Raw genomic sequence first — 25,000 nt, forward strand, 5'->3', positions numbered from 1 at the left:
GTGAGTCGATTCAGCGGTTTGAAGCGTTATGAACCAGTGAGTCGAATCAGCGGTTTGAAGCGTTATGAATCAGTGAGTCGAATCAGCGGTTTGAAGCGTTATGAATCAGTGAGTCGAATCAGCGGTTTGAAGTGTTATGAATCAGTGAGTCGATTCAGCGGTTTGAATCGTTATGAATCAGTGAGTCGATTCAGCGGTTTGAAGCGTTATGAATCAGTGAGTCGATTCAGCGGTTTGAAGCGTTATGAATCAGCGAGTCGATTCAGCGGTTTGAAGCGTTATGAATCAGTGAGTCGAATCAGCGGTTTGAAGCGTTATGAATCAGCGAGTCGATTCAGCGGTTTGAAGCGTTATGAATCAGCGAGTCGATTCAGCGGTTTGAAGCGTTATGAATCAGTGAGTCGAATCAGCGGTTTGAAGCGTTATGAATCAGTGAGTCGATTCAGCGGTTTGAAGCGTTATGAATCAGTGAGTCGAATCATGATTCGGATCGCGTGTCAAACCGCCAAACTGCTGAAATTTGGCGATCCAAACTACTGAATCGAAAGTGCCACGTGCCAAGGTGTAAAGTGCCATTGAGCCAATGGAGGCCTTTCAGAGCATCAGCTTTACACTAAAATATCTTCATTTGTGTCTGAAGATGAACGGAGGTCTGACGGGTGTCCAACCACATGAGGCTCAGTCATTAATGACACAATTTGTATTTTTGGGTGAACTAACCCTTTAAGAAATACTGCTCTTATTATAGTGCTCAGTCAAAGTACCGGTACTAATACAATTTTATATCTTACCCAACTTAACCAGTCGACAAAAATATTGACGTCGACTAATAAACAACGTCAATGCAGTCGATTGTATCGACCAATCACGACAGGCCTACTTACGGCGTATGGGTGGTTTGGGCATCATGGTGGAGATGTCCTGGGACCAGTATAGAGGAACCGAACCTCTGACCTGAACACAGGAGGAGAAACTGCCCGCAGTGAGGGACATGACAGAGGCATCGTGGATAATCTGCTCCGTCTCCACCTCATTCGCCACATCGCCCTGAAGACACACACACACACACACACACACTCGTTACAGGACAGCAGGAGCAAGGCTAACAACTGACCACGCTGTTTTCAAACTATTGCTGCTTGTCCAGTAAAAATTATGAAATATTAGTGTAATATAAAACTGTTGTTTTCTATGTTGATATATAATAGTGTAATTTATTCCTGAATTTTCAGCATCATTACTCCAGTCTTCAGTCACATTTATTTGATCAAAAATAGAGTAAAAATTGTGAATTATTCTTATAATTTTTGATAACTATTTTCTGTCAATATAAAGTAAAATGTAATTTATTCCTAAATTTTCAGCATCATTACGCCAGTCTTCAGTCACATTTATTTGATCAAAAATACAGTAAAAATTATGAAATATTATTGTAATATAAAACTGTTGTTTTCTATGTTGATATATAATAAAGTGTAATTTATTCCTGAATTTTCAGCATCATTACTCCAGTCTTCAGTCACATTTATTTGATCAAAAATACAGTAAAAATTGTGAATTATTATTGTAATTTAAAACTGCTGTTTTCTATGTGAATATATAGTAAAGTGTAATTTATTCCTTTGATCAAAGCTGAATTTATCATCATTACTCCAGTTTTTAGTCACATTTATTTGATCAAAAATACAGTAAAAAATGTGAATTATTCTTAAAATTTTTGATAACTATTTTCTGTCAATATATAGTAAAATGTAATTTATTCCTAAATTTTCAGCATCATTACGCAGTCTTTAGTGTCTCCACCTCGTTCGCCATATCGCCCTGAAGACACACACACACACACACACACACACACACCACTCGTTACAGGACAGTAGGAGCAAGGAACCACTGACCACGCTGTTTTCAAACTGAAATCAAATTTTACAATCCGTATTTTTATATTTAATATTGTAGTGTTTACTATAACTGATTTATCTGTGCACTTCAATATTTTTTACAAATTAATTTAGCCTTATAATCTTTAATCAAATACGTTAACTTTCCCTCCCCCATGAATATGGTGGTTCGGTGCATTTTTCTCGGTGTACACAATACCTTCTTCAGGAAGGCAAAAAGAGAGAAATATATGAGATGAAATAAAAGCTTTTTTTATGTAAAAAATTACTCAATATAGTCGGACGAACCGCTTGTCTTGGCGGCTCGCACTTATGTGGCGTTCACACTGGACGCGATTCGCGCAAAGGTGGACGCTTGAACATTTTGAGTTTACTCGCGCAAATTCGCGCGTGACATTCACTGCACAACAGACGTGATTCTCCTCATGGGCGGAGCTTCTGCCAGCGGCTCGGCTCGTTGAGAAATGTCTGACATGGGCTGTGTTTACACGTCTTTTTTTTGTTAAAATCTACTGTTAATGTGTGACAAAACGTAGTTTTAAGACTTTTTCAGTCGATAATGTAGTTGTTTAAAGCTCAAATCTGTGGTTTATTTATATAAAGAGTGCCTATTTGAACATGTGATGTGGTGTTTTTGGAGTTGTGAGCTCCAGTGGATCAGCGGCGCTCATTAACCCGGTGAGATCAGCCTTTCCTCAGCCAGTCCTTCTGCCGCTGGCTCTGATGTCTCTGTGGCGGCTCCAGCTATAATTCGTCTTGTAACGGCCGATCTTTGCTCTCATGGATCTATAATTTGTTCCCTGGTAAATCGTTTAGTCTGAGGGCAAAGAGAAGTTTCATTACTTTATATTTTTAGGCTATAACTGTACGTTGCAGTTGTAACGTTAGCCTACTAGCACTGACTTTGAATGTTTGACTGAATTGTTTGCTTTATTTCATGTATAGCTTGTTATACATTACTTATACTTTTGTATTATTGATCATACATAAACTTGCATTTAACAAAAAGAGACTGGGTTGTGTTTCATGTCATTTAATTTTATCACAGTGATAATCATATTGTCTGAACCAGATATTAATATACAGATTTTCTCCACATTGTTGTCACTACTAGAGCAAGCTCCTAATTGGTTAACGCGGCGCGAAATATCCGCCAAAGTTCTGATTTTTCAACTTGAGCGATTCGCGCGTTCAAAACGCTCAATTCGCGTCCTTCGCGCCGCCTCAATCGCGCGAATCTGGCCGCCTCAATCGCGCGAATCTGGCCGCCTCAATCGCGCGAATCTGGCCGCCTCAATCGCGCGAATCTGGCGAATCTGGCCGCCTCAATCGCGCGAATCTGGCCGCCTCAATCGCGCTAATCTGGCCGCCTCAATCGCGCGAATCTCGCCGCCTCAATCGCGCGAATCGTGCCGCAGAATGCCATTTCGCGCCTCAGCATTGACTTAACATGTAAATCACTCGCGCGAATCGCGTCCAGTGTGAACGCACCATTAGGAATGTCACCCCTTTACCGCTGTGTACTTTTTTTCAGCATCGTGGCCGATTTGTAGATTGTACACACAAATATTTTGAGCATTTTTGTGTTTTTTCCAATTTCTCATTAATTTCCTATGGTCGGCATTTATGATAGAAGACAATGAACGCTACTTTTTTTTTACGACCAATTAGCATGCTCGAATCATGACCCCAAATTCTTTGTGTGTTTACATACCTAATGCTAGAAAAGTCACCAAGTTTCATATCATTCCGATGAAGCTGTGATTTTTAACATTTCAAAACAGAACATTTTCCGGTCAGAAATGACTAAAGAGCACCAGAGGGTTAAATGACAAATATTCTAATTATATGTATACAAGCATACGGTCTCTTTAAATAGCTACTGAAATCACGGTTAAATGATGAGCAGGTGACATTTCTCAGTCTGCACTTTTAAAGCATCTTCACCATCATAAAGCATTACGGCGTTAAAATCACAGAAAGCTTTGTGAGGCTTTAATGGCTGACAGCTTTAGAGCAAACGAACATTACATAATCCCACCTGAACACACAGAGATAAATGCCTAAGAGGAGCAGAGCTTGTGTTGGACGGCGAATGCTGGCACGTGACACACACACACACACACACACACACACTCATGAAGAGCACATGGATACACACCTCACAGTTGGCTCCTCGCTTGAGGAAGCGCGTGCCTGCGAAGCGGCTGGAGCGCCGCGCGATCAGCGTCACGTACACCGGCCGGCCGTAGATCAACAGCTCTGAAAGACACACTTTAAGGAAGCACAACACAAAGTGCACAGACTAATCATGGGATATCAACATGCAGCAGATGTTTCAGTCAAATAATGAATAAAGTACACTATTGTGCAACAGTTTGGGGTCTTTGAAAGAAGCCTTTTAAGCTCAAAATGGTTGCATTTATTTGATTAAACTACAGTAAAAATTGTAACATATTATTTTGAAGATGTGAATATATAGTAAAGTGTCATTTATTCCTGAATTTTCAGCATCATTACTCCAGTCTTCAGTGTCACATTTATTTGATAAAAAAATACAGTAAAAAATTTGAATTCTTCTTATAATTTTTGATAACTATTTTCTGTCAATATGTAGTAAAGTGTAATTTATTCCTGAATTTTCAGCATCATTACGCCAGTCTTCAGTCACATTTATTTGATTAAAAAATACAGTAAAAATTATGAAATATTATTGTAATTTAAATCAGCCGTTCTCTATGTGAGTATATAGTAGATCAACGCTGAATTTATCATCATTACTCCAGTCTTCAGTCACATTTATTTGATAAAAAAACTGTAAAAATTATGAAATATTATTGTAATTTAAAACTTTGATCAAAGCTGAATTTATCATCATTACTCCAGTCTTCAGTCACATTTATTTGATGAAAAATACAGTAAAAATTGTGAATTATTCTTATAATTTTTGATAACTATTTTCTGTCAATATATAGTAAAGTGTAATTTATTCCTAAATTTTCAGCATCATTACGCCAGTCTTCAGTCACATTTATTTGATCAAAAATACAGTAAAAATTATGAAATATTATTGTAATTTAAATCAGCTGTTTTCTATGTTAATATATAGTAAAGTGTCATTTATTCCTGTGATCAAAGCTGAATTTATCATCATTACTCCAGTCTTCAGTCACATTTATTTGATGAAAAATACAGTAAAAATTATGAAATATTATTGTAATATAAAACTGTTGTTTTCTATGTTAATATATAGTAAAGTGTCATTTATTCCTGAATTTTCAGCATCATTACTCCAGTCTTCAGTCACATTTATTTGATCAAAAATACAGTAGAAATTGTGAATTATTCTTATAATTTTTGATTTAGCAGACGTGTCATTCAAATAATGAATAAAGTACACTATTGTGCAAAAGTTTGGGGTCTTTGAAAGAGGCCTTTTAAGCTCAACATGGTTGCATTCATTTGATGAAAAATACAGTAAAAATTATGAACTATGATTGTAATTTAAAACTGCTGTTCTCTATGTGAATATATAGTAAAGTGTAATTTATTGCTCTGATCAAAGCTGAATTTATTTAATCAAAAATATAGTAAAAATTATGAAATATTATCGTTTTCTATGTGAATATGTAGTAAAGTGTAATTTATTCCTGTGATTAATCATCATTACTCCAGTCTTCAGAGTCACATGACCCTTCACTAATCATTCAGATATGAAATTCTTTGATGAATAGAAAATTCAAAAGAATAAGATTATAAACAGATCCAAAAGTATTCTTTCTTTCAGAAAATCAACTCACTGACCCCAAACGTTAGTCTATTCTCTCCTCATGCATCAAGTGTTTGTTCATATTTTGTTCCTATAAGTGCATGTGGCTCTGAAGTCCTCCAGCGCTCGATGACACACTTCATCGGTGTCCCATAATGCCGCTGACATCTCTGAACTGGCTGAACTCACACAGGCTCCTCAGGGGAGCTGGAGAAACCATTACAACCACACTAGCAATCAACAGCGCCAGACTTCCTCCGCATGATCGTTTCTCTCTCTGTGTTTCTTCAGCTTGTTTTGTAGTGGTTTGGTTCAGCTTTGACCCTCCTGAACCCTCAGGAAACAGGTCATATCGAGCTGGAAATAGGTGAACTAGCGGATCAAAACCAGTCCACCAGCAGCTGGAGCCATGGGACGCCCTCAGAGGCTGGGCTAACTGGATTTTGCAGCAGGAAAATTATTTTTAAAAATAAAACTAATAAAAATTACATTACATTAAAAAGTTGTTGCTGTATTGTGCAGCAGGGAATAAAAAAAAATAAGGGTATAACCTTTTTATATATATATTACATTGAATTAAACAAAAAAGGTCCTGTATTCAGAAGGGGGAAAATATAATAGAAAATAAAGAATATAAATATATATATTAGGGCTGTCAAAAGATTAATCGCGATTAATCGCATCCAAAATAAAAGTTTGTGTTTACATTATATATGTGTGTGTACTCTGTTAATTATTATTTATATATAAATCCACACACAAGCATGTATATATTTAAGAAAAAAATATTATTTTTATATATAAAACATTTATATTTATATATATTATAGATTATATAAATGTATATACATGCAAATATTTCTTAAATATATACATGAATGTGTGTGTAATATATATAAATAATAATTAACAGAGTACACACACATATATTATGTAAACACAAACTTTTATTTTGGATGCGATTAATCGCGATTAATCTTTTGACAGCCCTAATATATAAGTATAAGTATGTTTGAAAAGTATTTTAACAGAAGGGTATATAAAAAAAAATTAAAAAGTAAGTTTTATCTGTATTTTGCAGCATAAAATAAAATACAATAAAAGTAGATTTTAACTATATTTTGCAGTATAAAATAAAAAACAAAATAACTTAACTGAAAATTATTACATTAAATTAAATAACATTAAAAAGTATACAGTAAAAAGTTTGTTAAAAATTATATAATACATTTTTTTTTTAAAATGTATCTGTATTTTGCAGCAGGAAAATTTTTTTAAAAATAAAAATAAAACTCATAAAAATTACATTACATTAAAAAGTTGTTGCTGTATTGTGCAGCAGGGAAGAAAATAAAATAAGGGTATAATATATATATATTAAATTGAATTAAACAAAAAAGGTCCTGTATTCAGAAGGGGAAAAATATAATAGAAAATAAAATATATATATATATATATATAATTAATATATATATATTAAAAAGTATACAGTAAAAAGTTTATTTTTATTTTTATTATATAATAAAATAAATAAATAAATGTTTTATCTGTATTTTGCAGCAGGAAATAAAATAAAATAATAAAATAAAATAGTTTAACTATACTTCCTAGAAGAGTATAAAATAATTACATACAGTAAAAAGTTTTAGCTATATTCAACATGGGAAAATATATAATAAATTAAATAAATACATTTATTTATTTTATTTCCTGCTGCAAAATACAGATAAAAAAATATGTATTTATTTTATTATATGTATTTTTTCCACTGTTGAAAATAGCTAAAACTTTTTACTGTATACTTTTTAATTTAATTTAATATATATATATATTTTTTTTTTTAAATTTTTTTAAACTCTTCTATAGTTAAACTACTCTTATTTTATTTTATTTCCTGCTGTAAATACAGATAAAACTTAATAAAATAATAAAATAAAAGTAGTTTAACTACAATTTGCAGAAGAGTATAAAATAAAATAAAAAATGTACAAAACATATTAAATTACATTAAAAAGTAGACTAGTAAAGCTTTAATTGTATTCAATAATAAAATAATAAATAAATAAGTAAAAAATATGTTTTATCTGTATTTTGCAGAATAAAATAAAATAAAATAAAAGTAGATTTAAACTATATTTTGCTGAAGGGTATAAAATAAAATTAAAAAAGTAAAAATATTAAATTTTATGAAATTACATTTAAAAAGTAGACAGTAAAAAGTTTTAGCTATATTTAACATGGAAAAAATATAATACAAAATAAAATAAATGTTTATCTGGTTAACAAAATAATAAAATAAAGGTACATTTTACAGAGGAGTATAAAATAACTTAAAAAATATTACATTTTATTAAATTACTGTAAAAAGCTGTAACTAACAAGTAAAACATTTACATTAAAAAGTAGGTTTTGTCTGTATTTTGCAACAAGCAATAAAATAAAAGATGTATATTTTAACTGTTTTTTGTAGAAGGGTATAAAAAGTGTAAACTAAAAAAATGGGGGGGGGTGAAATTAAAAAAGTAAGTTTTAGCAATATTTGACATTACGGTGTGTGGAAAGCAACTGCTAAACTAGATTTCCTCCATCTGCTGCTGTTGTGTTTAGCGTATGGATGCGGTTTCTATTTTTGTTATCTCACACACACACACACACACACACACACTCAATATATAAGAGGATACTGGATTGGCCGCAGAACCCGTGAATGATGTACAACAGCCAATCAGGATGCACGATGTCCTTGACTCTCTCCAGCAGACGGACGTTCCACACATACTTAGCGTAGGGTTCATTACTGAAGCCGTGAACAACTGAAACACACACACACACACACACACACACACACACACAATACAACACACACACACACACACACACACACACACACACACACACACACACACAAACACACACACACACACACAACACACTCAAAACACTCAAAACACTCAAAGATCCTTATGACAAGAACAGAAACAAAACAGGCCCAAAGAAGCCACACTTCAGACATTTGAGACTTTACAATAAAATAATTTAAAAATGTAAAAAATGATAACATAAAATAATCAAATAAAATGTAGAACTGAACTGTATTTCGCAGAAGGGAATAAATAAATAAATAAATAAATAAAAATAAATAAATAAATAAATAAATAAATAAATAAATAAATAAATAAATAAATAAATAAATAAATAAATAAATAAATAAATAAATAAATAAATAAATAAATAAATAAATTGATTTTAACAGTATTTTGCCGAAGGGTATAAAATTTAAAAATAAAATAAAATAAATAATACCATAAAAATAATAAAATGTAGAATTTAACTGTATTTTGCAGAAGGTTATAAATAATTGTTTAAAAAAAAAAATTTTTATAATAAAAAATATTTAATAAAATTCAATTTAAAAATTGATCATGTAGATTTGAACTGTATTTAACTGAAGGGTAAAAAAAAAATAATAATAATAATAATAACAAAAATAATAAAATGTAGAATTTAACTGTATTTTGCAGAAGGATAAAAAATAAAATAAATAATAACATAAAAATAATAAAATGTAGAATTTAACTGTATTTTGCAGAAGGGAATAAATAAAATAAATTTAAAATAATAAATTATAATAATTAAAAATAAAATAAAATAAATAAAATAAAATAAAATAAAATAAAATAAAATAAAATAAAATAAAATAAAATAAAATAAAATAAAATAAAATAAAATAAAATAAAATAAAATAAAATAAAATAAAATAAAATAAAATAAAATAAAATAAAATAAAATAAAATAAAATAAAATTAAATAAAATTAAATTAAATTAAATTAAATAAAAAAAAATTGATTTTAACAGTATTTTACTGAAGGATAAAAAAATAAAAAATAAAATAAAAAATAACAAAAATAATAAAATAAAATGTAGAATTTAACTGTATTTTACAGAAGGGTATACAAAAATAAAACTACAAAAACAACTCAATTTAATTAAATTATTTATTTATTATTATTTTATAAAATCTAAATAAATCTAATAATTATATATAGTGTGTATGTGTGTGTGTGTGTGTGTGTGTGTGAGAGTGTGTGTGTACACACAAATAAAAATATAAATAAATATAAAATTAACCATAACTAAATAAAATATAATTATAAAATTAAAATATAATTTAAATAAAATATCTGTAGATTTGAACTGTATTTTACTGAAGGGTAAAAAATGAAAAATATACTTTTTTTAATAAAATTATAAATATCTAAGAAAAAAAATACAATAAAATGTATAACCTAAATATATATAAAATACATATAAAAATGTAATATGTAAAATAAAATGAATAATATATATATACATGTATATAAAGTCCTGTGCTCAGACCTTGTGTGGGAAGCCCCTCCTCCTCAAAGATGTCAAAGCTGTCCTGTCTGCCGGCGGGGTGAAGCTCCTCCCCCTCCGCGGGGTCAAAGGGCATCTGCAGCAGCGTCAGGTTATACTGCAGCGAGTGGCTCAGGTCGTAGCTGTAACTAAAGGTCAGAGGGTCAGAGGGTCAAAGGGATAATAATAATCCTCTCCTCATTATTAAGCAGCAGGTATGGTTGCTAGGTGACCGCATGTTGCCTAGAGATGAAGGCCCTGGATGACCTTCATATGCCATTATTTCAGCATTATTCCATTATTATAACACAAATCAAATGAGAAGCTCATCTCAGATTGATGAGGGAATTTGGTCAGGGCTATACATTTCATGAGCTCATTAATAATCATATACAGCCACATTCAAAATCAGGGGATTTTTAATAATAACAATGGGCTCAGATTAATAAAGATCGACAAAGGTCAATGATATGATATTGATTTTTCCAGACGTGATGGACATGTTTTTAAGCAGCTGATCAAGTCCTTTCCTCATGACAAGAAAAGAAACAATAGATCCAAACAAGCCAGACTTCAGAGCTTTAAAATGAACATAATAAAATAAATCAAATATAACATTTAGAATATAAAATATGTAATAGTATCTGTAAAATAAAAAATAAAAAAAAAATAACAAATTTTAATATGTATGTAACGAATAATATATATATATATATTTGTTTTTTTTACAGATATTATATATATATATATATATATATATATATACACATATACATATATATAAAAAACATAATAAAATACAATCTATATTTACTATAGAAAATATAAAACAAAATACATTTATTTTTATGTTATTATTTATTTTATTTTTTACTTTTTTACTTTTCAGTAAAATACAGTTAAAATCTACATTATCATTTTTTTAAATTTATTTTATGTTATTATTTATTTTATTTTTAAATTTTTACCTTTCAGTAAAATACAGGTTCAAATCTACATTATTTAATTTTTAATTTTTTACCTTTCAGTAAAAAACAGTTCAAATCTACATTATTTTATTTTTTATTTAAATTAATTTTATGTTATTATTTCTTTTATTTTTCATATTTTACCTTTCAGCAAAATACAGTTCAAATCTACATTATTTTATTTTTCATATTTTACCTTTCAGCAAAATACAGTTCAAATCTACATTATTTTATTTTATTTTTTTATTTTATTTATACGCTTTCTGCAAAATACAGTTAAATTCGACATTTCATTATTTTTAATTTATTAAACATAAAATAATATAACAAAAATATATCAAATATAACATACAATAAAAATAGTATGTACAGTAAAATATAAACATACAAATAAAAAATATATCAAATAAAGAGATAAAATACAATATTGAATACATTTAAAAATATAACACAAAATACAATATAAAAATAAAATGCAAAACACAATAAAAAATGTAATTAAATCTAAAAGTACAAATAAAATAATAGAACATATAATATATATAAAAAGAAAATTATATTAATAAATATATATATAATAAAATAAAAATCATATGGACAATGAAATTTAAACATAAAAATATATAAATTTATTACATTTGATATTTATTACTCTTTATTTACTGAATGAAATGGATGAAGGTCTCATTTAAATCAGAAAATATTTAAAAATGTTGAACATTTGAAATTTGTACCTTAAAAATATGCTTGAAAATAATCATCTATTCAATCCATGTGACAGGAAAACATATTTCTGTGTATTTTAATAACATTGGTTGAAAATGGTATGAAAGTAAAAAATCCTCAAACACACTTTACAAGCAAAACGTTTCAAATAAAATGATAAAATGAACCAGTGCAGGTCAAGCTCTTACTTTTTGTAACATTTGTCCCATTTGTCCCACACTAGATCTATTGTTTTATCATTGTTTTGCGTGTAAAGTGTGTGAATGAGACTTAATGAAACAGGTTTAGGGCGGATGAGGAGTTACTTCAGCTGCTTCTGAGAAGTGAAGCATTATGGGTCTGAGAAGTGAAGCATTATGGGTCTGAGAAGAGAAGCATTATGGGTCTGAGAAGTGAAGCATTATGGGTCTGAGAAGTGAAGCATTATGGGTCTGAGAAGTGAAGCATTATGGGTCTGAGAAGTGAAGCATTATGGGTCTGAGAAGTGAAGCATTATGGGTCTGAGAAGTGAAGCATTATGGGTCTGAGAAGTGAAGCATTATGGGTCTGAGAAGTGAAGCATTATGGGTCTGGGTCTGAGAAGTGAAGCATTATGGGTCTGGGTCTGAGAAGTGAAGCATTATGGGTCTGAGAAGTGAAGCATTATGGGTCTGAGAAGTGAAGCATTATGGGTCTGGGTCTGAGAAGTGAAGCATTATGGGTCTGAGAAGTGAAGCATTATGGGTCTGAGAAGTGAAGCATTATGGGTCTGAGAAGTGAAGCATTATGGGTCTGGGTCTGAGAAGTGAAGCATTATGGGTCTGGGTCTGAGAAGTGAAGCATTATGGGTCTGAGAAGTGAAGCATTATGGGTCTGAGAAGTGAAGCATTATGGGTCTGAGAAGTGAAGCATTATGGGTCTGAGAAGTGAAGCATTATGGGTCTGGGTCTGAGAAGTGAAGCATTATGGGTCTGGGTCTGAGAAGTGAAGCATTATGGGTCTGAGAAGTGAAGCATTATGGGTCTGAGAAGTGAAGCATTATGGGTCTGGGTCTGAGAAGTGAAGCATTATGGGTCTGAGAAGAGCTCATCTCACACTCACCTGAAGTAGAAGTTACTGGACAGATCCACATTCTGGAATATTCTCACGTATCTTAAAGAGAAAACACAACAAAAAGTCAAGCACAATCATTCAGATTTTAATGTTTTGAAAGAGTCTCTTCAAAGCTGCTTTTATTTGATAATAAATACAGCAAAAATTCTGAAATATTCCTCCAGTGTAGATCATCTGTACACACACACACACACACACACACACACACACACACACACTCCAGTGTAGATCATCTGTACACACACACACACACACACACACACACACACACACACACACACACACACACACACACACTCCAGTGTAGATCATCTGTTCACACACACACACACACACACACACACACTCCAGTGTAGATCATCTGTACACACACACACACACACACACACACACTCCAGTGTAGATCATCTGTTCACACACACACACACACACACACACTCCAGTGTAGATCATCTGTTCACACACACACACACACACACACACTCCAGTGTAGATCATCTGTTCACACACACACACACACACACACACACACACACACACACACACACACACACACTCCAGTGTAGATCATCTGTACACACACACACACACACACACACACACACACACACACTCCAGTGTAGATCATCTGTTCACACACACACACACACACACACACACACACTCCAGTGTAGATCATCTGTACACACACACACACACACACACACACACACACACACTCCAGTGTAGATCATCTGTACACACACACACACACACACACACACTCCAGTGTAGATCATCTGTACACACACACACACACACACACACACACTCCAGTGTAGATCATCTGTACACACACACACACACACACACACACACTCCAGTGTAGATCATCTGTACACACACACACACACACACACACACACACACACACACACACACACACACACTCCAGTGTAGATCATCTGTACACACACACACACACACACACACACACACACACACACACACACACACACACACACACACACACACTCCAGTGTAGATCATCTGTACACACACACACACACACACACACACACACACACACTCCAGTGTAGATCATCTGTTCTCTGTGTGATTATACAGTAAAGTGTGATTTATTCCTGTGATTTATCATCATTACTGCAGTCTTCAGAGTCACATGACCCTTCACTAATCACTCTGAGGATCTGATGATCAACACACATTTATGATTATTATCAGTGATGAAAACAGTCATATTTGTGTGGAAACTGTGATAGATGGATGGATGGATGAATGGATGGATGATTGGATGGACAGATGGATGGATGAGTGGATGAATTAATGGATGGGTAGATGATGGATGGATGGATGAGTGGATGGATGGATGGATGAGTGGATAGGTGGATGAGTGGGTGGATGGATGGATGGATGAGTGGATAGGTGGATGAGTGGGTGGATAGATGAATGGATGGATAAATGGATGGATGAGTGGATGAATTAATGGATGGGTAGATGATGGATGGATGGATGAGTGGATGGATAGATGGATGAATGGATTGTGGATGAATGGATGGATAAATGGATGAATTAATGGATGGATAGATGGATGAATGGATTGTGGATTGATGGGTGGATGGATGGATGAGTGGATAGGTGGATGAGTGGATGGATAGATGAATGGATGGATAAATGGATGAATTAATGGATGGATGGATGAATGGATTGTGGATTGATGCGTGGATGGATGGATGGATGGATGAATGAATGGATGGATAGATGAGTGGATGAATTAATGGATGGGTAGATGATGGATGGATGGATGAGTGGATGGATGGATGGATGGATGAGTGGATAGGTGGATGAGTGGGTGGATAGATGGATGAATTAATGGATGGATGGATGGATGAATGGATTGTGGATTGATGCGTGGATGGATGGATGGATGGATGAATGGATTGTGGATGAATGGATGGATAAATGGATGAATTAATGGATGGATGGATGGATGAATGGATTGTGGATTGATGCGTGGATGGATGGATGGATGGATGAATGGATGGATAGATGAGTGGATGAATTAATGGATGGGTAGATGGATGATGAATGGATGAGTGGATAGGTGGATGAGTGGATGGATAGATGAATGGATGGATAAATGGATGAATTAATGGATGGATGGATGAATGGATTGTGGATTGATGCGTGGATGGATGGATGGATGGATGAATGGATGGATAGATGAGTGGATGAATTAATGGATGGGTAGATGGATGATGAATGGATGAGTGGGTGGATAGATGGATGAATGGATTGTGGATGAATGGATGGATAAATGCATGAATTAATGGATGGATAGATGGATGAATGGATTGTGGATTGATGCGTGGATGGATGGATGGATGGATGGATGGATGGATGGATGAATGGATGGATAGATGAGTGGATGAATTAATGGATGGGTAGATGGATGATGAATGGATGAGTGGATGGATGGATGGATGGATGAATGGATGGATAGATGATGAGTGGATGGATGGATGAATGAGTGGATGAATTAATAGATGGATGGGTGGATGGATGAGTGGCTGAATGAATGAATGGATGGATAGTGGATTAATGGATGGATTGATGAATGAATGGATGAATTAATAGATAGATGGATGGATAGATGGATGGATGGATGGATGGATGAGTGGCTGAATGAATGAATGGATGAATTAATAGATGGATAGATGGATGAGTGGATGGATGAGTGGAAATATGGATAGATTTTAAAGGCCATATAGTCAGAAACACATTGATATTCTGGCTCCTCATATGAGAGTGATTAGTGAAGGGTCATGTGACTCTGAAGACTGCAGGAATGATGATAAATCACAGGAATAAATCACACTTTACTGAATATTCACACAGAGAACAGATGATCTACACTAGAGTGTCAGGGTATCTGCAGGTTTCACCAAATCAAATTTAAGACTTTTTAAGACCTTTTTAAGACCATTATGAATTAAATTTAAGACCTATATCACGCAAAAAACTAAACAAAAAAACGTAGCAAATTAATTTATTCAAATTGAACAAAGTATTAATAAACTTGCACTTCCTCATAGCTCAATCCTACCAGGATTAATATACAAACACACTACCGGTCAAAAGTTTGAGAATGGTAAGATTTTTAATGTTTTTACAGAAGTCTCTTCTGCTCACCAATGCTGCATTTATGTTATTAAAATACAAAAAAAAAAGCTGTAATATTTTGACAGTTCTGTTGTGACTGTTCTCTATGTGAATATATAGTAAAGTTTAATTCATTCCGGTGATCAAAGCTGAATTTATCATCATTACTCCAGTCTTCAGTGTCACATGATCCTTCACAAATCATTCTAATATGAGGATCTGATGATCAACAAACATTTATGATTATCAGTGTTGAAATTTTTTTTTGGGATTCTTTGATGAATAGAAAGTTCTAAAGAACAGCATTCATCTGAAATAGAAAGTAAATAAAAAAAATAAAAATAAAAGATTTTTGAAGGATTATGTGACTCTAAAGTCTGGAGTAATGATGCTGAAAATTCAGCTTAAAAATCACAGAAATAAATTGCATTTTAAAATATATTCAAATATAAGACAAATTATTTTAAACTGTTGAAAAAATATATCAAAAGTAGCCTAGTGTTTTTTTGGTGTATTTTGGATCAAATAAATGCAGCCTTGGTGAGCAGAAGAGACTTCTTTAAAAACATTTGAAAAACCTTACCGTGTGTGTGTGTGTGTGTGTGTGTGTGTGTGTGTGTGTGTGTGTGTGTATATATCATTTTTTGTGAGATCAAAATTACTGATTTTGTGGTGGTCATTTTCAGAAATGTGTATGTTTTTTTTCTTTCATTATTAGGATTGCTACATTTACCATATGTTAGATGCACAATAGTCACACATGGCAATAAAACAAACAAAATGCATGAATCTTGTTTGACAAAAGGACAAATAAATACAACTTAAATATACAGATACAAACAGTGCTTTAAGTTAAGGATAGGCTTCTGTTTGTTTTTCCCCGTTGTTGTGGTTTGATTAATATTAACTACGCAGACAGGAGTGGGTAAAGGCTAGGCTATATTGGGTGGCTTTCACTTTAAGACCTACAGAAATGCGCCTAGAAATAGACACATTCGGTACACTCGCGCGAGCGCTGACAGGCGGCAAACGCGTGCACAGAATCCGCAGCCAGTCTGACATCTGTCCGTGTGGCTGTAGCGAATCAGTTCGGGGTTTACATCGCTTTTTTTAGTGCTATCGGGCATGTCATACTTTTATTTGGTCATTATGCCAGATGGCAGGTAAGAAAGAATCGCTTTCACAATCGTGTGAACTATTAGAACTGGAGAACTGAAGCTGAAGAATAAAATCTGTTTGATGTGTCTGTGGTACAATCCGAAAGAGACTCACGCCAATAACACCAAAGCTGATTGGCTGCAATATAAGATGCATGCTGGTCTCTTTTGTAGTTGTAATACAGCAAACTATAGTTGGACTTGCGAAAGAACGAACTACAACACACACACACACACACACACACACACACACACTCTCTCTAAAACGCTGCGGGAGCATTTCAATGAGCAAGACGTAACGTAGCGTTACATGGACGTAGGAAAATTAAGACCCGTTTAAAATTATTTAAGACCTAGAACTCAATACTTCAGCGAATTTAAGACTTTTTAAGGCCTAAAATTTTGATCTTGAAATTTAAAGACATTTAAGACTTTTTAAGGTCCCGCGGGTACCCTGGAGTGTGTGTGTGTGTGTGTGTGTGTGTGTGTGTGTGTGTGTGTGTGTACAGATGATCTACACTGGAGTGTGTGTGTGTGTGTGTGTGTGTGTGTGTGTGTGTGTGTGTGTGTGTGTGTGTGTGTGTGTGTGTGTGTGTGTGTGTGTGTGTGTGTGTGTGTGTGCAGATGATCTACACTGGAGTGTGTGTGTGTGTGTGTACAGATGATCTACACTAGAGGAATATTTCACTGATTTACTGTATGTTTGATCAAATAAACGCAGCCGTGGTGAGCAGAAGAGACTCTTTCAAAGCATAAAAAATCTAAATTATTCAGATTATCGGTTGAATGCTTAGATCGGCGTCACATTTATTAAATTAATATCAGCTCTAGAATACAGCAGTACTGCCACAGTCCAGTGTTAAAAACCCCAAAAGCAGACATTAATGAGTCAGGCTTAAATCACACACTACGACACAAAAGCCGGCTCATGTTACCCGAGTCAACAGTTACAGGCTGTGCTGCCAGAAGTACTGTGTGTTATTGTAGATCTCCAACACACATCACAGGTGACGAGTAGCGCACACACACACACACACACACACACACACAGCAGAAATAAGAGACGTGTGAATTGCATCCTGAGATCAGAGTGACCGACACAGCGTGAGGAAAACCAGACGCAGGAAACAACCTACTAACACACTTACTGTTACTACAACTGCGGTACACACACACACACACACACAAACACACACACACATGAGTGACAGACCTGCAAACTCCTCAGGGCGTTCGGTACAGCAGTTTTACAATATTGCTTTTTATTTATTTTTATATTTAAAGCTACACTGTGTGATATTTTCCCCCATCTAGTGGTGAACTTGTATATGACCATCCAGTGAATATTAGTTTCTGTTCCTCTCAATTCCGATTTCGTTTTAACTCCTACGGTGGCCGATTTAGTCCAAGATTAACATGGCTTCCAGTTCGACCTCGTCCACATTGGACACGGAGCCATCGAGTGTTAAAACGCCAAAGGCGAAGCTTGAATTTACGGGAATGTCCCTCTTTGGCTAATGTACTTTCAAGATGGAGGATCAACATGGCGACCCGCATTCGAACCCTCACCCGTATGTATTTACAATGGCATATTATAAACTTACCAGAATACTTTATTACTTGAAAGAAGTAAATATACATTAATGAGCACATATATTTTTGAAAGAACTAAGTGTTTTTAGCTAAGAATAAACTAAAAAAGTTACACAGTGTAGCTTTAATCCTGTGCGAATCGGCCATGTCTGTAATTTGTAAAGTAAAAATTCCCCCGTAATTTCCTGACATATTTCGCCGAACACGAGGTCCTGTGATAATATTAGTCCCACGAATCGGCATCTCTGGGATTTGGCCGGGATTAGGCGGATCTTGTATAATTTTTGCAAGGTTTTTGTTTCCTGTGCGCATTTTTATCTTTATCTTTCACGAAGAATGCCGCTAGGCTGCATATAATGCGCACCGTTATGAATTCCTATAATGACTTTCACTTTAGAACGAGCACCAATGTGGGAGTAAATTGCTTGAATGGTGTGTTTAATATTATTCTTAATGAAAAACAGAAAAGGAAAATGACAAACTCACTTAAATGGGCGCTTTTACATTTAGCTTTGAAACCGAATCTTCCGCTGTATATTATTATAGCTCTGTTCAGTTTTTAATAGGGCTGTCAAAAGATGAATCGCGATTAATCGCATCCAAAATAAAAGTTTGTGTTTACATAATATATGTGTGTGTACTCTGTTAATTATTATTTATATACAAATACACACACAAGCATGTATATATTTAAGAAGAAAATATAATTTTTATATATAAAACATTTATATTTATATATATTATAGATTATATAAATGTATATACATGCAAATATTTCTTAAATATGTACATGAATGTGTGTGTATTTATATATAAATAATAATTAACAGAGTACACACACATATATAATGTAAACACAAACTTTTATTTTGGATGCGATTAATCGCGATTAATCTTTAGACAGCCCTAATTTAAATGCTTCGTTTATGTGGTTTTAAAACATATAATGCAATGCAATACAATAATGATTGAGAGATAACAAATAAACCTTCCTCAAAAGCCTGATGGTCATATTTGATACTCATGATTTTTATAATAAATGATGATGGATACGTGAGCCTAAATATTACCAACAATATCAAAGTTATTTGTGCGTTTACTTGATAAAAACAAACAGCAAAGTTGTGAAAAGTTCTCGTCATTTTAGAGGCCTTGTGCTACAGTAGGCAGTCAGTCATCATGTGACCAAATCCGGACAACCTTATTGGTCACTCAATACAACTAATGCGGAGTTATTATTGTTATCATCACATGACATGGCTATAAACGGACTCACCGGGCCTCATCAGGGTGTGTGACTCTCACCGAGTCATTGGGAATGTAGATCATTGTCGTGTCTTCAACCTTATAAATCGAGTGGCCGCCGATGTCAGCCATTTTACGACGTTTCGTGATCAACACAATATAGTATCCCTCCAGAAACCGCACAAAACCTGAAAGACACGAGAGACAAGAGTACATCACAATGACAATTAGATCTCATTAGTTAAAGGAACACGCCACTTTTTATGAAAATAGGCTCATTCTCGTCTCCCCTAGAGTTAACCCATTAACTGTAACCCCCCCCTTTTTGAGAATACGCATGAAAATGCACCCCAAACTTAAAGGGCTGTAATTCAAGAATGCTTTGGAATATAGACCTAAGTTCGGTCTTGTTTAAAAGCAGGATTACTGCTGAAGTAAAAGCAATTCAAAATATGAAAGTATGAAAAAATGATGGAAGTTTAAATTTACTGTAAATTAAAAATACTGTACTAAATAGTTTTTATTTTATATAAAATATATATTTTACAAAAATGTTTCAATCTAAAATTACTATAAGATCAAAGCCATATGTCTAACCAAGTGACTAAACCTAAAACTGAAATAAATATAAATTGAAGTTCTAGCAATATAAAAAATGCTAAAAATGACTAAAACTATATATATATTATGTATATATATTAGGGCTGTCAAAAGATTAATCGCATCCAAAATAAAAGTTTGTGTTTACATAATATATGTGTGTGTACTCTGTTAATTATTATTTATATATAAATACACACACATTCAAGTATATATTTAAGAAATATTTGCATGTATATACATTCATATAATCTATAATATATATAAATATAAATGTTTTATACATAAAAATAATATTTTTTTCTTAAATATATACATGCTTGTGTGTGTATTTATATATAAATAATAATGAACAGAGTACACACACATATATTATGTAAACACAAACTTTTATTTTGGATGCGATTAATCGCGATTAATCTTTTGACAGCCCTAATATATATATATATATATATATAAAAATAAAGAAATAAATATAAATTAAAGCAATTAGAAATATTAAAAACAAAACCTAATGAACAACAAGAGCGCACAACAAAATTACTAAAACTTCCACTACAACTAAACCTGAAGAAATAAAAGCTAATTCAAAATATTAATAAATACTATAATAATAGTATATAAATAATACTAAAGTAACACCGACCAGGAGCCTCCAGAAGGTAAAGACAGATTCACTTTATGGCCGTTTCTGTCGTCTCACTTCAAGCAGTCGAGCTCAATGGAAATGAATCGGTGAATGAGACGTTTGTATTAGGGCTGTCAAAAGATTAATCGCGATTAATCGCATCCAAAATAAAAGTTTGTGTTTACATAATATGTGTGTGTGTACTCTGTTAATTATTATTTATATATAAATAGACACACAAGCATGTATATATTTAAGAAAAAAATATTATTTTTATATATAAAACAGTTATATGTATATATATTATAGATTATATAAATGTATATACAGTATATACATGCAAATATTTCTTAAACATATACATGAATGGGTGTGTATTTATATATAAATAATAATTAACAGAGTACACACACATATATTATGTAAACACAAACTTTTATTTTGGATGCGATTAATCGCGATTAATCTTTTGACAGCCCTAGTTTGTATGTTGTGGCCTTCCAGCTGAGAAAGTTCGGCAGGGGCATCAAACACACGAGAGTGGGCAGAGCTCTCGGTCACATGGTGTTTCCACATGGTGTAGCACGATCGCGCCGGCTAATTGCATATAAACACAGCAAATAAAACTTCAAGTAAACAAGGCTTACCCACAATGCCGTGGGCAGACACGGCTCTGGAAAGACCGGAGGATCCCTTCTGCCCGATCTTAGTGCGATTGCCCAGATCCAGGCGGCCCAGCAGCTCCCGCACTTCCTGTTGACTGTAAACATGCTGACACACACACACACACACACAATCACAGTTAAAACACACAATAAAGACATTTCCACTGAATAAAACTATAAACACATATAAACAGTGAATTCCTCCAAATATCTTCCTTCGTGTTCAGCAGAACAAAGAAAATCATACGGGTTTGCAACAATTTGAGGGCGAGTAAATGATGACAGAACTTTTCTTTTTGGGTGAACTGTCCCTTTAAAAGAAAACTAAGAGTATTAGAAATGTTGTAGTGATGCACTGATAGGATTTTTTTGCTGATACCGATTTTAACGAACAACTATTAGCCAATTCCCATACTCATATTAACGAATTAGCCGATTTCAATACTGATACAGATATTAATAAACAACTATTAGCCAATTCCCATACTGACATTAACAAACAACTAGATTCCGATATTAACTAGGGGTGCACCGATCCGATATTAGGATCGGATATCGGCCGCGATACTGACAAAATAGCTGGATCGGGGATCGGAAAAATTAACAGATCCACAAGCCGATCCAGGTGTTTTTTTCCGTCGCAGCAGAACCTACGTCATTCGTCAGCTTCACGTGTGTCGCATGCTAGAAGGGAAACAGCCAGAGAGTCGGCTGTGTGGAGGAGATATTTCACGCTTGCCACGCCAACTAGTTCGTCGCTGTTTCGAGGGTATTACTGCAAAGTCAGGGTCTTTCCTGCATTGACATTTTTTTGACGGCCAAAGCCTAATTTGATGAGTTATTGTGATTTACGAGTGATGTAGAACAGATGCTGCGCTTGTGACTGAGTGACAGAGAGACCGATCTGAGAGCTCCTCCCCCGCGCGCGCTCTCTGGGTCTTCAAAATAATCAGTGTTCGCTCTCATATTTCACATATTAATCCAAATCAAAAGCTCGGAAGACCGAAACCATGTTGCACGTGGCACATTCGGACAATTTTGTCCTTGAATTATCACTGGGTGTGAATTGCGCTCAAAAAACATTGACTCTTCTCTGACCAGCTGACATAAAGCATACTTTCAATAAGCGGGAGACAAATTATATCCAGTTATGAAGTGTTTTCTGTGTGTTAACATCTTTCGCGATGTTCTAACAGACGGGATTCGCACACAACGCGTCTGCTAATGTCCGATTCGTGACCTAATGACTCCTTTGAACCGAATCATTTTAACGACTGGCCAGAACAACTGATCTGTCCAACACTGAACTCATGAACTCAGTTTATTAATTTACTCAGAACGCATCTGAAATGAGAACACAAGTGTGCTTACCCATTTTAGCAAGAGTGGGTAGTAAGAATTATTTTTAATTATCAACAGTATTTCATCTTATTTCTGTTGACAATGTGTAGTAAAATAAATAGGCCTAGCCTACAATCATTTAATCTGGAGTGAGGTGAAACCAGAACAAAGTTGTTATTAGCTAGCTGAAAATTTTTATTAAATTGCATATGGTAGAAAATTAGACTATTTGTTAATTTGTAATGCTACTTTTTAATATTGATATGATTATATACCAAAACAATTATCTGTAGTGTAAAAAATGTTTGGTAACTGTCAGATTACTATTGTATGTTTGACCAAAACACTGTTTTTTGTTTCCACTGCTACATTTTATTTATTTAAAGAAGTTAGATTACATTCTATTTTAGATTTGAATGCACAATTGTTTTTTAAATAAATAAGAATTCAACACCTTACATACATCTGTTATTTTGTCTTAGTTATGTTTAGTTAGTAAAGTCTGGTGCCTTTAGTCTCTTCAAGGAAGGTATAAGGTGGAAGATATACAGTTTATTATTAATTCAACAATATATCGGATCGGTATCGGGTATCGACAGATACACAAAGCCCAGGCATCGGTATCGGTATCGGGACTGAAAAAGTCGGATCGGTGCACCCCTAATATTAACGAAAAGCTATGTTCCGATACCGATAATAACAAACAACTATTGGCTGATTACGAAACAGATAATAACAAACAACTATTGGCAGATTACGATACCGATATTAATGAATAACTATTGGCTGATTACGATACCGATGTTAACGAATAACTATTGGCTGATAACGATACCGATATTAACGAATAACTATTGGCTGATTACGATACCGATATTAACGAATAACTATTGGCTGATTGCGATACCGATAATAACAAACAACTATTGGCCGATTACGATACCGATAATAACAAACAACTATTGGCTGATTACGATACCGATAATAACAAACAACTATTGGCCGATTACGATACAGATATTAACGAATAACTATTGGCCGATTACGATACCGATAATAACAAACAACTATTGGCCGATTACGGTACCGATAATAACAAACAACTATTGGCCAACTACGATACCAATAATAACAAACAACTATTGGCCGATTACGATACCGATATTAACAAATAACTATTGGCTGATTACGATACCGATATTAACGAATAACTATTGGCTGATTGCGATACCGATACTGATAATAACAAACAACTATTGGCCGATTACGATACCGATAATAACAAACAACTATTGGCCAATTACGATACCAATAATAACAAACAACTATTGGCCGATTACGATACCGATATTAACGAATAACTATTGGCTGATTACGATACCGATATTAACGAATTACTATTGGCCGATTACAATACCGATAATAACAAACAACTATTGGCTGATTACAATACCGATAATAACAAACAACTATTGGCCGATTACAATACCGATAATAACAAACAATTATTGGCCAATTACGATACCGATAAAAACAATGAACTATTGGCCAATTACGATACCGATAATAACAAACAACTATTGGCTAATTACGATACCAATATTGACGAATAACTGTTGGCCGATTACGATACCGATAATAACAAACAACTATTGGCCGATTACGATACCGATAATAACAAACAACTATTGGCTGATTACAATACCGATAATAACAAACAACTATTGGCTGATTACAATACCGATAATAACAAATAACTATTGGCTGATTACGATACCGAT

General features: G+C 33.6%; 1 protein-coding gene across 6 annotated transcripts in view; it reads right to left on the reverse strand.

Annotated features, from left to right (window-relative positions):
• Nucleotides 1–25,000, reverse strand: part of fig4a (FIG4 phosphoinositide 5-phosphatase a) — a 128,352-nt gene that overhangs the window by 77,405 nt on the left and 25,947 nt on the right. For all 6 annotated transcript variants that reach the window (XM_079830466.1, XM_079830467.1, XM_079830468.1 and 3 more), the window contains exons 4-10: nucleotides 21,861–21,984; nucleotides 20,017–20,173; nucleotides 12,817–12,867; nucleotides 10,046–10,191; nucleotides 8,352–8,480; nucleotides 4,060–4,160; nucleotides 885–1,047 (exon numbers count right to left, since the gene is read on the reverse strand). In XM_079830466.1, coding sequence (XP_079686592.1) covers nucleotides 885–1,047; nucleotides 4,060–4,160; nucleotides 8,352–8,480; nucleotides 10,046–10,191; nucleotides 12,817–12,867; nucleotides 20,017–20,173; nucleotides 21,861–21,984 — 871 coding nt within the window. The remainder of the gene's footprint in view (nucleotides 1–884; nucleotides 1,048–4,059; nucleotides 4,161–8,351; nucleotides 8,481–10,045; nucleotides 10,192–12,816; nucleotides 12,868–20,016; nucleotides 20,174–21,860; nucleotides 21,985–25,000) is intronic.

The sequence above is a fragment of the Gobio gobio genome (assembly GCF_949357685.1).
Source record: "Gobio gobio genome assembly, chromosome: 12".
Lineage (NCBI taxonomy): Eukaryota > Metazoa > Chordata > Actinopteri > Cypriniformes > Gobionidae > Gobio > Gobio gobio.